The sequence below is a fragment of the Stegodyphus dumicola genome, chromosome 3, assembly GCF_044657685.1.
Source record: "Stegodyphus dumicola isolate Sdum_Otavi_A_Nest chromosome 3, ASM4465768v1".
In the NCBI taxonomy this organism is placed as follows: domain Eukaryota; kingdom Metazoa; phylum Arthropoda; class Arachnida; order Araneae; family Eresidae; genus Stegodyphus; species Stegodyphus dumicola.
Genome location: NC_140770.1, coordinates 82,726,920 through 82,739,196, shown reverse-complemented (window position 1 = coordinate 82,739,196; position 12,277 = coordinate 82,726,920). Strand labels below are relative to the sequence as shown.

The 12,277-nt window shown below is 36.2% G+C and overlaps 1 protein-coding gene across 2 annotated transcripts in view; it reads left to right on the top strand.

The window, feature by feature from the left end:
* The window catches only part of LOC118192373 (parathyroid hormone/parathyroid hormone-related peptide receptor-like), a 193,044-nt gene that overhangs the window by 141,188 nt on the left and 39,579 nt on the right, over nt 1–12,277 (top strand). For both annotated transcript variants that reach the window (XM_085813034.1, XM_085813033.1), the window contains exons 8-9: nt 1,913–1,973; nt 8,395–8,464. In XM_085813034.1, coding sequence (XP_085669160.1) covers nt 1,913–1,973; nt 8,395–8,464 — 131 coding nt within the window. The remainder of the gene's footprint in view (nt 1–1,912; nt 1,974–8,394; nt 8,465–12,277) is intronic.

Here is a 12,277-nt window from a genome sequence, read left to right as displayed (position 1 = left end):
ATACGTAAGTGTACACGTGTGTGTAGCTGGAACCAGCAGAGAAACAGGCTTTATAAGCGTGTAGAGGGTAAGACGAATTACGTTCGCTAGCACACCTTGGCGAATTCCTTGGTGTTATCTTGCGGCATTCGGTTAAATTCCCATCGGAACAGTAAAAATGAGTAACCACCAATGTTTAGATGATGGAATGGGGAGGCGAATTGTGGGGAGGCTAGAGGCAGGCCAATCGCAAGTCCAGAGATGCAGAGAAATTAATTTAACGCCCAGCGTCGTGTGTAACCTATGGAAACAGTTCCAGGATACTGTATCTATCAAGAGAAAGCCTGGGCAAGGTCGTCCAAGAGCCACGATGGCCAGAGAAGAGCGCTATTTGTCCATTTTAGCAAGGCGTAACAGAAGTACTGCAGCTTCTCAGCTCTCTTGGGACCTGTATGCAGCCACAGGAACCCGTGTAACAAGGGTGACTGTTCCCAAAAGACTGAATGAGAGAGGTTGTTTGCCAGAAGATCGGCTGTTTGAGTACCGCTCACGTCTACGGACAGGAGAGTCCGATTAGCATGGTGCAGGCAGCATAGTGATTGGAGTACGGAGCAATGGGAGACCGTTCTGTTCACCGACGAGTCCCGTTTTAGCCTAAACACCGATTCTCGCCGTACTTTCATATGGAGAGAGCCAGGGATCCGCTACCTACCCTCCAATGTCAGCGAAATCCACAATTATGGCGGTGGCGGTATAATGGTCTGGGCAGACATCATGTCGGATGGCCTCACACCTCTCCACGTCTTTGACAAAGGCTATGTGACTGGTGTGAGGTATAAGGATGAGGTCTTGGAGCCCTATCCTCGCCTTTTCCGGTGTGCAACGGCCTCGAGTTCATCTTACAGGACGATAACACGAGGCTACATAGAGCTCTTCTGGTCTATGAATTTCTCGAGAGTGAGGATATTCGCTGGATGGATTGACCAGCTAGGTCTCCAGATCTCAGCCCTATACAGCATGTCTGGAACGCTCTGGGGAGGGCAATTGCAACTCGCAACCCCCCTCTAAGAACCATCCAGGAACTGAAAACAGCGTTGCTGAATGAGTGGGACCAATTGCCACAGGCACTGATAAACTGCTTTATTTCCAGTATGACATCACCCTGCGAGGCCTGAGACCGGCCCCCTATTAACCCATTTCTTTTGTGTCTTCTGCAACCACTGTTTCAGACCTTCAGATTCCCCTGAGTGTTACACACGAACATGTGTGTCTATTATAACTGTTGAATGTTTATTTTGTTTGTATCATATCAACCTATGTTCACACCAAATTTTATTAAAATCTGCCCAGTAGTTCTGGAGATCGTAGATCAAATATGAAAATTCTCTTTAATTTATTTCACCAGTATATTTTAAACCCCACTGGCAAGGAATATTGTATACATCTCAAAAATGTATACCTGGAATGAGGGCTTTAAATATGGAACTGCACGCTGGAATGAGATCTTTAAATATGGAATTGCGAATTAGGGTGGGGATCTTTAAGTATGGAACTTTCCATTTTCCTATTAGAACTTTCTCAAATTCATTGTTGTGTGGTTATTGTGTGAACATAGCGTTCTCCTCTGTTATTTTCGCTTTTGCGGCTGATGGAGGAGATTCTATTCAAACCATCTATATTAGTCATGCAAATTTATGCAACTTACGTTGATATTTGTTGCCTTATTATCTCAAATAATTGTTATCCAGCGTGTAGTTTTAGCTATATTGGTTCATGTATTTTAGTTGTTGAGTAGGATTCTGAAACATACGATTCCACTAATAATTTCTTTGTTTACTTTTGTTTTTGAGTGAATTATATACCCAGCTTCAGGATGTATTAAGAAAACAGACATGAATGACATCCTCACTCATCTCTCTCTTATATCTTACAGGACTGCCGCTGCTTTTTTTGGTTCCCTGGGTAATAGTGAAAGCAATGCTTGAAGATAATCTGTAAGTAAAATTTGACTACAGTACTTAATGAAAGCAGCAGAGAAATGTTTAGAATGCAAATGCAATTAACATTGAACGCATATGTGCCAAATGCAAACGCAATTAATATCGTAAAGAATTCTCTTATCCTATAGTTAATCAGGGAAAATTTTAATATTATTATATCATATGAAACAAAATTTAGTTGTTTTGTATTCAGCATTCTTCAATACTATAATTTAGTACTATTATTCATTTCAAAGTTTTATTTTGTTAATTTCTACATTCGTATTTTATCGCCATTTATAACCCTTTCCAGTTACCAGTAAAATCCTATGCGTTAAAAATAAAGATCAGCAGCCCAAAGAACTTTGTTGCCATTCGATGATGCCTAAGATTTTTTATTTATTTTCCTTATAATAAAAGCACATTCTTCATCAGTTTAACAACGTTAATTAAGTTTTCTCCGTATTTCTGAATTTGCAATAGGTGTTATTTTGTTTCATTGATTAATAAAAATCAAGAAATGTAGCTGATAGAAGCAGTTGCACTAATTCGAAAAGTTGAGGAAACGGCTGTACCCGCTGTAATTGCAAAAAGAAATATTCCACAACTAAATGCAGTTGTAAAAGCAAGGGACTCTAGTGCAGTTCAAAGAGTTATAATAATTTAAATATTGCAATAAATAATATTGTATAACGCTAATCACATAATGCTTTTTTCATAGAACCAATTTATTTATAAGTTCATTATTGGTATTTTTTTAATTTAGAATATACTGTTCGTTTTAGGTTCATTAGTTTATTTGCGTGTGTTGTTATTTAAGCTTTTCCTATTTTGACATATAATATGCTATGTAATAAAGTAGGATTTATAATGTTCCATTTTTTCATAACAGAACAAAAATATTTTTATTCATAATTAACCTTCAGTGCATGCTGAATGTCGACATTTTCTGGAGTAAGTGAGAAATGATGACATTTAGCAAATATTTCGGACATTCATCAAGTGACTGTGCGAATGCTGACTTCCACCGTGAATATCGACATTTGTCGGATATCTGGGGTTTTTCACAGTAACATGTATATATTGAATCTTCTGTAAGATGTACGGCTGTGGTTCCAAACAAATTTGATCTTTGGTAGAGGTATTCGGTCTTTTTAGAGAGGTCATATTTAATACCGATGTTTATTCGTGCTCTTAGAAATAACGGTCTCTTTCTGAAGAAGGTAATTGTGACTGCAGCTTTCGTGTAACTTCTTTTAATTTATTCAAATGATAATATATTTTCTCCGAATTGTATCATTTTATGTCTCCCTTCCGAAAAAAAGCAGAAGTAATATTGCCAGAATTCTTAAAACTGGCATTGTGTTGAGTTTTAATTTTATTCATTTGTAAGATTTTTATGAGTTGGTAATAATAGCTGTTATTTTAAGAAGATGAACTAAATGCTTATATTATACTTTACATCTGTAGAGTCATTAGTGTTTTTTTTTTTTTTTTTTTTTTTTTTTTTAAGCAGGAGACACGAAAACTGAGCAATCCCCTCGCCGGAACTCAAACTTTTGACTTCTCGAATATGCGCCGAGTGTGCTACTGTTACACCAAGAATACATGCTAGAAGGAGGGAGAAAATACATTACGCATTTTTAACTTTTAAATCTTGTTCCAGTTTGCTATTAATGATTACTTTTTTGTAAATGGAACACGCCAGTTACAAAAAACTAATCATTAATAGCAAACTGGAAGCGTGGCAAAACCATTGCAGCAGAGTCATAGAGCATTATGGTAAGGTACAGAAAGTAGCCTGTGCGAAAGTATTTCGTCTACTACAGTTAGCAGCTTCGCAACTTGGCACCACTAGAGAAGAAATTTTGGGCAACATACTTGAAGCTATCTTTCGCAATGACACACAGGAGACAGACTCAGCACGACAGGCGGATATCAGAGAACACTATGATAACTGTAATTGAACTACCACTGAAAGTGACTCGAAGCTGCCAAAGCCAAAAGAATTGCACAGAATAGTCAAGGCCCTAGTCAATAACAAGGCACCGGGCCCAGACGGCCTTGACAACATCTTAATCAAGGTTGTGCATCAAGCATGCCCAATGCTCTTGGTTAAATTATGCGGCACATGTTGGAGACTGGGTCATTTCCCAACAACTATGAAAATAGCCGAGATAGTTCTCTTGCTGAAGGTCGGGAGGGGCCCCGATGATCCAAAATCCTACAGGCCTGTCAGTCTGCTACCAGCCATTAGTAAAGTAGTTGAACGAGTAATACTGAGCAGACTCAATCATTTCTTAAGCAAAAGAAATATAATACTGTTGCGTGCGTACGGATTCGTTACTAAATGAATGCACAAGTCCGGTGAAAAATGAACAAAAATTTATTATTATCACAACAAAAATGCTTAAATGTTCTCAAATTATCACGCAGTATTACAATATCTCACAGTAGTTTTCTTTTAACTACTCAAATGTCCAATAGAACGTAATTCAAAACAGCTAAAGAACGCTAATCCGCGAATTCGCTACAATCAACAACAGTAGTTTTCTAAACAACAACAAATTAAGCAACTACTACAAACTGAGATGTTTTCCTCCTTTTATAAGATTTTAAAATCACGCGCTAGAATTTTCCAGCACTTTCTCGAAATCAAAAAGAGATATTTATTTATTTAACGCACGCGCTCTTGTATTTTTAATTTTTCCGGCTTAGCTTTCTTTTAATATTCGTCACGCGCTGCACTGCGCGAGAAATAAAACCATTTAATTTATAATTGAACTAACATTAGCTTTTTAAATACCAAATTCGTAACAATAAACCAAGCTCAGTTTGGTTTTAAACAGGGTACTTCAACAGAGCATGCTCTGACCAGTCTATTGGACACAATCAAGGATAACCGAAATAACGATCTGCACACAGCAGTCGTGTCAGTCGACATCCAAGGGGCATTTGATTCACTCTGGTGTCCAGATGTGATCGAATGTCTAGACCGAATTCAGTGCCCGATTGAAATCCTCAGGATTCTTCGCAGCTATTTGTCTGATCGGCAAATACAGCTAACAATGCCAAATGGCCAACTTCAACGACGACTGGTGCGTGGCTGTCCCCAGGGTTCATGCCTGGGCCCAGTCTTATGGAACCTGGTTTCCAACACGATATTTGATCTTTACAATGGTGATGAGACTGTCAAAGTCCAGACATTTGCCGACGACTTTCTGCTTTTGATCACTGGAAGACACAGACTACAGGAGAATGTACAGCGAGCACTGAACCTCTTTGCACAATGGGCAGCCGATCACAAATTGGAAATTTCAGCTCCAAAACTAACATTTTACTCATAGGGCGTAAAGGTCCATTGAGGCGGAATCCAACTGTAAGATTATTAGGTCATCCAGTTAGGATTGTTTCCCAGTTGAAATATCTAGGTGTCATCATAGACAACCGCCTCAATTGAATTCCACATTTGCATCATATACACCAGAAAGTAGTATCTCTTACCAATAACATGAGACGAACTACTGGCATGTATTGGGGCATTAGACCAGACATGTTGAAGATCTGGTATCGCACAATAACAGCGAGGGTGATTTTGTACGGGTCTTCAGCAAGGGGTATTCATCTCAATGGAAACCTGAGGAGGAAACTCAATTCTATTCAGCGTCTCCAACTCCTCATGTTTACTAAAGCTTATAGGACCACTTCGACAGATTCATTGCAGGTGCTCGCTGGGTTACCACCATTGGATCTTGTCGTGGAGAAGAAGGCTGGACAAGCACGGATCCTACGCATAAAGGAAGATTTTATCTTGTGGGGTACCCATTACCGCGCTCGTGATTACGAGGATCATTCCCCTCGTTCTCTGGGACATCTGGCGGACATAAATTATGATGACAAAGTCACCATAGAGCCCTTAATTCCGGCTAGGCACGAAGTTTGTCTTTATACGAATGGTTCCAAAACGGAGGTTGGCACAGGTAGCGGCTTCTACGTCATGCGAGGCAATACTATCTGCTACACTTGGTCACAGAGGCTGTCAGATTACAATAGTGTATTTCAGGCGGAACTTGTAGCAATTAAGGCAGCATTAGATTATATTAAGCAAAATCTAACAGGACCAGTCAGAATACTGAGTGATTCAGCATCGAGCCTACTGGCCATTAAAGAACTCAACAGCAAAGCGGATTCTGTCCACATTATTAGGGATGCTCTACTTCAGATTCCCGAGTCCCAACGACCGTACTTGAGCTGGGTTCCAGCGCATGTAGGCATTGCTGGAAATGAAGAGGCCGATAGGCTTGCTAAGCTAGCAGCTAACGACTTGAATATGCCTGTAACACCCCTAAAAGCACCAGTTTCCTATTTAAAAAAGATTACCGAACTCAAAATGTTAGAAATTTGGCAACAGAGATGAAACAACACCACAGGCCGCAGAACCTTTCGTTTCTTCCCCAAAGTTGGTCTGAATCTGGTCACTAGTAGTGCTCATCTTACACATTTCTTTACTGGACACGGACCATTTCCAAGCTATTTACGGCGCTTCAGATTAGCTACTTCAGACAGTTGTAGATGTGGAACACTAGGTGATCCGGATCACTTTGCTTTCGAATGCTCTCTCACGATACCATTTCATTTAAAAAAACCCTCTGAAGCACACCGGTCCGGGTGGTCAGACACCCTAAAGAGAAGTAAGCTCGCATTTAATCAGATTCATCGAGTAATGGACATTTGTGCTCGTGAATTCTATTGAACAGAAGCGGTGTCAACAGCAGCTACAGCAGGCAATTCTATACCAACAACTTTCATAATTCTTACCTTACAAATTTGGTATCTTACTATATACGAGAATATTCAACTACTGAAATTAGGACAATTTCAGAGACTAATGGCATGCCATTGTACCTATGTTACGTATATGCATGACAGCCATGTTTAGTGCAGTACATGAATAACTTTGCTGGAACAAGTTACCTTCTAGATGCAGATTACCACAATCAATGTCTGTCTATTTGTACTTCAAGTGTCGCTTCTATCCATTATTAATCTTTAAATTTTATTGTGTTTACTTAATTTTTGTATTGTATTCAGTGTATTTCAATTTACATATTGTCTTAGTGTATTGACCTGTTAAGTAGTAAGTGCGTTGTGTTATGTTTTCAAATTAAGTTTGCGGTATAATAGTAAATACATATATAGAGCTCTCGGCTAGTACCATGAAATATTGTGTGCAAATGTTTTGTAACAGTTTCTAGTATTGTGCAAAATGTAACAGTTTCTAACAAATATTCGTGGCCGCAGAACCAACTTTCTGATAAGCACATTGTATATTGATTGTTATTTTGTAGTATTCGCCATTTTATTTCAGTGTATGTACAGTATTCCATTAAGTATCTTGTATAATTTTTTTCTATTAATGTGGAGTATAATAGTTTAGGGCCTTATAATGATAAGTAAGTGTGATGTATAATAATAGTATTGAACCAGACTTTCTTGGTTGTAGAACTTTGTAAATATGTATTGAAATATTTTGCTGGATTTAATGTTTTGAAATGACTCGTATTCTAACTCTGCTACAATATATTATATTCGTAATTTCACTGTGACTGTTTCCAAAGGTTATTATCTAGTGGTCTTTTGATTAGTTTTAGCGTTACAGTATAGCATTATGTACAGAATTGTCTACTTTTCTGATACGAGCAGTGTATATGTTGTGTTTTATTTGTAGTATGAGCTTTACTATGTCAGTGTGTACTTTTCTGATACGAGCAATGTATATGGTGTGTTTTATTTGTAGTATCAGTTTTACTATGTTAGTGTGTTGTTTAGTATTATAGTAATATATTGCATAATATGTTTTTATTTTTTTTTAAGTAATGTGCGGAATTATAGTAAGTGTATAATAGTAAGTCAGTGTGATGTATAACTGCAGGCTTGAAATTCCAATGTTAGTCTTAAATTTTACTGTTTTTGTTTTACCTTTATCAGTTTTGTACCAAAGCAGCTTTGTACTTCTAAGCATTTTTTTTAATCTGTGCTATCAGGAATGTCATATGTATTCAAGGCAGTCCTTTGTATTCCCTATCTAGACGTGACTCCGTAATTTTTTTTTTAAATTTAGACTTAATAAATGTCTGCAGGGCGACACCACACTGCAAGGGCTTGTTCCCGGTCAGTAGTCCTCCTTAGCAGTGTAAAAGTAAAAAGTAATATCCCCTTAAGACTGTACTGTGGTTAATCTGTAATTTTCGTGTTGCCAGATTTTCATATTTTATATAAATTTGTCACGAGTAATTGGTAAAGCGAGCAAATTAAAACGGTTAATTATTCTTACAGAGATAGAGAGAAAGTCTAATGTGCATTAAACGAAATGAATCTAGATGCATGCTGTACCTGAAATTAGATATCGTGTAGTAGTTAAGTTTTCTTATTTCAGATGCTGGACCGTGAACGAAAACCCTCATTACTTCTGGATCATCCGGGGGCCTATAACTGCTTCCATCATAGTAAGTAGAAAAGTGAATATTTTGACCAAGCTTATTAGGATTAGAAATAAAAACGAAATATTTAGTGTTAAAGCAGCTATAAAATCATGCAAACGTTTGCTTCGAATCAAAAAATGCAAACGCGATCCAAGTACCACATTTAATATTTTTGCTTGCTAAATATATGTGTGATACAAAATATTTATATTTGTGTGATGTAAGTGTATGCTTAGTATCTATGTGATATTTCTGATTTTTCTTATGCAACAATTTTCCGTAGGTTAAAAGGATAAAACCGAGGAACTCTGCTAGTTTATAATCTTGGATCCAGTTTCCGGCAAACGGAATAATTTTAGTGCTTATCCGAACTTTTTGTTTTCTCTATATTGGAGATTCTGAGGACTTATTTTAAAATGACTTGTTTAAGAAAGTGGAGAAATGAGACTAAAAAATTAATACAGAAAATATTGGCTATATTTATATTTTTTCATTTATTTAATTTATTAATTATATTGAAAAGATACGACTATTTGTTTTATAGTTGTTTTCAATTTTTATTCGAATAGCCTTTGAATGGTTGGCTGGGCCCGGATTCAATGGCATGCATATTTGGGTACTCTTCTGCTTCTCAAAATTGCATCCGAAATTTTATTATATGAAACACTACCGGCATCTATTGGTAGACTAATGATAAATAAACACAAGGCAAAGAAGCAACTCCTAGATATAAGAAAGCAAAATTTATCGAAACAGTGGGATCTGATTTTTTTTAAAGATTCCAAACTCTTCTAATACATTTTTTTAATTCGAATCCAAAGATATAAAAAGGAACAATTCATTAAAAGTCTCGAGACTTCCAGCAATGAAATTCTGGACATTTTCCCCATTTTCGTGATTTTCTATATGTGAAGCACAACAATAACTAGTTTCTTTTAGAAAGACATCTTTCAAGGTATCCCTTACCGTTGGGCTTGTTATTTGCTTATGGGATAGCATATAAAGCATTCACATTGCATGCTTTTCCACAACTGGTTATTGAACTATCATCTACGAAGCACCTGAACATTGCGAAACACTGGTACATCCTTTTAGTGAAGTAACGCTTTTATAAGCGTAATGGGTTCAGTTTGAACTTCAGTGAGTTGTACCAATTTCCTTCAGTACACTTTTTATAAATTGCAGAAAAGGAGAATGCAAAAGACGTAGCACATTAGAGGTTTTCTTCACAACCTCGCTTATGTGTTAGGAACTATTAAAGAATGGTGCTTTACGAGTTGAGTATCCACAGACTGCCTGTTGATTAAAATCACTATTATAGAAGTTAGACTAGTTTAAAAAATCACCTAGTTGTAATGAAGGTTTTTCGCCAAAAAACGTTCTTAATAAAGTTAGGAGGAAAAACATGAAAGCAGTACCTTTAGTACCGGTAGTAATCATCACCCAAACGTTTGATTGTTACTCAAAAAACATGATTTTCTGCCAGCGTTTTGATAGTTTTTCAAAGCCTTCGGCCTAGAAACTTGGTGGACGCGAGTCCAGAAACAGATCAACCTCATTTCAGACGTCCTCTGCAGAATGAAAAACAGCACGATCAAGAAGTAGCTACAGGTATGAAAAGAAGTCTGAAGGAGTAATATTGGTGCTATATGGTGGGTGTGGCAAAAGATCCCATTCGAGTCTGTACAGAGTCCAGCCGGTGAATGCAGACACATGTGGTCTTGCATTATCTTGATGGTACATTACCGGAACTCAGTTTTACATTTTCTATGATAGCAGCATCAACACGTACCAGAACCTCGCTGTACACCTTACTGTCGAGGGTTTTATCTTTTTCCAGATACTCTTTGTGGATAACACCATGGCAATCCAACCAAATGCAATCCATGACCTTTTTGTTAATCAAAGACGCTGCCAACGGGTTCACCGGGTGCAGATCAACCACCTTTTCAGCCTTTGTTGTTGAAGTAAATCCACTTTTCATCACAAGTGACGTTTCCGATCCAGAATATTATCCTTGCGTTGATATTCGAGCATATTAGTGAAGGCCCGAACATGTCTGTCCTTACCTGCTTGAGTCAGCTCATGCGGCACTCAGAGATTGAACTTGTACGTCAAGTCTTAAAACAGGAAGAACAATGTTTTTTGCTTATATTACTCTTGTATTTCGATAGGCATCAATGAGAAAAACAGAAGATTAACAGATGTACACTTAAATTATTTTTTGCAATTTAACAATATATTTTAACTGAGGATTTAACAATATTTTACTTATTCTAGAGGATATTATTATCTAGAGGATATAAGTCTGTACTATAATGAATAAAAATAACTCCTAAATACTGTGACCTCATTTGCTCTTACAAAAGTAAAGTAGAATTGTAAATTCTACGTAAGAGCGAAGATCAGGTGCTCATTTAGAGTTTCAGGAGATTGCTGGCATGTTTCCTCTGTTGAAACCACTTTCTATGAAAAACTGCCTTATAACTAGTTTTGCATAATTATCGTTCAGATTTTGCAGAGTACTTGATTTTAATTATATCTCTTTTTATTAAATTTACACTTTATATGCTATGTAATTCCAAAAATAAGCTTCGAATAGGATGAATATTTGCACATTCTACTGAATTGCCTAAATATGAAGAATTTCTCTACTTCCAGATATTTACCCTTATGTCTGCATAAACTGCATGTATTCCATTCGTCTTCCTACTACCAATAGGAAAAATTACAGTTACGTGAGAGATTTGAAATACTGAAGTTCATATGAATATTGACTAAAAAGAGGACAAATCAGACATTCTGTTATAATTGACTAATACTCTGAATAATAAAATTTTAAGAAAACATCAGTTTCATTCACGTAAATAAAATAAAATACATTTGCCAAAAAAAAATTTAATCCAGGAAATCTATCACAAGTTTCAACATAAACTATCTACAAATATATTTTTAAGTATTTAAATATTTCATAAGTTGAAGATAAACCAAGAAAGTATCGAGAATTCATAGGCATATACCAACAGCAAAAATAAAATAGTTTCCAATAGCAAAGAGAATAGTTTCCAGTAGCAAAGATAAAACAGTTTCAAAATGTCTAAAAGACTACCGAGAGCACACTCTGAAAACTTTTGCAAAAAAAAGATGACATCACAAATACAAAAATTTTACGGAACATAACATTAGTTAAAAATTTTCGTTCGAAATTTTAGTTCTGATATAGGAAAATACACGTTAAATAATTAAATGTGGGTATTCGTGTAAATGTTTGTAAAAAACAAATATATAAATTTTTAGGAAAATTTTGCATAGTTTCTATTTTGGTAATGATACTGGTAAGTTAGGAAAATTTTCTGTACTGAACATATGTGTCTACGAAATTCTTTTGAAAAAGCAGAAAGTAAATAATCATTTCGATACTTCACTAGAAATCAAGTGTTATAGTTGAACAACGATTTAAAAATTAACCAAGAGCACAACGAAGTACATATATAATGGTTATGAACTTTTAAGTAGGATATATCCAGAATCTTCAAAATTAGTAATGAAACGTTCAATTTAACACTTGAGATTTTACTAAAGAAGTCTCTGTAATAGTAAAATGTTGGTTAAAAATTGTGCTAACAGAAGGAAAAAATATGCTTTTTTAAAATATTCGCATGATATGTGATAAAAATGAAAGCATGGGCCCGGTTCAGCAATGCAATACAAGGTTTTAAGTAGAAAAGTTTCTAAACTGAGTTTTTTTTTGTCACGAACGAAAATTAGCAATATATTAGCAGTGGACTAGGAAAAAAAAATTTCAAAGATAATACTGTGGTATGAAAATTAATCAAA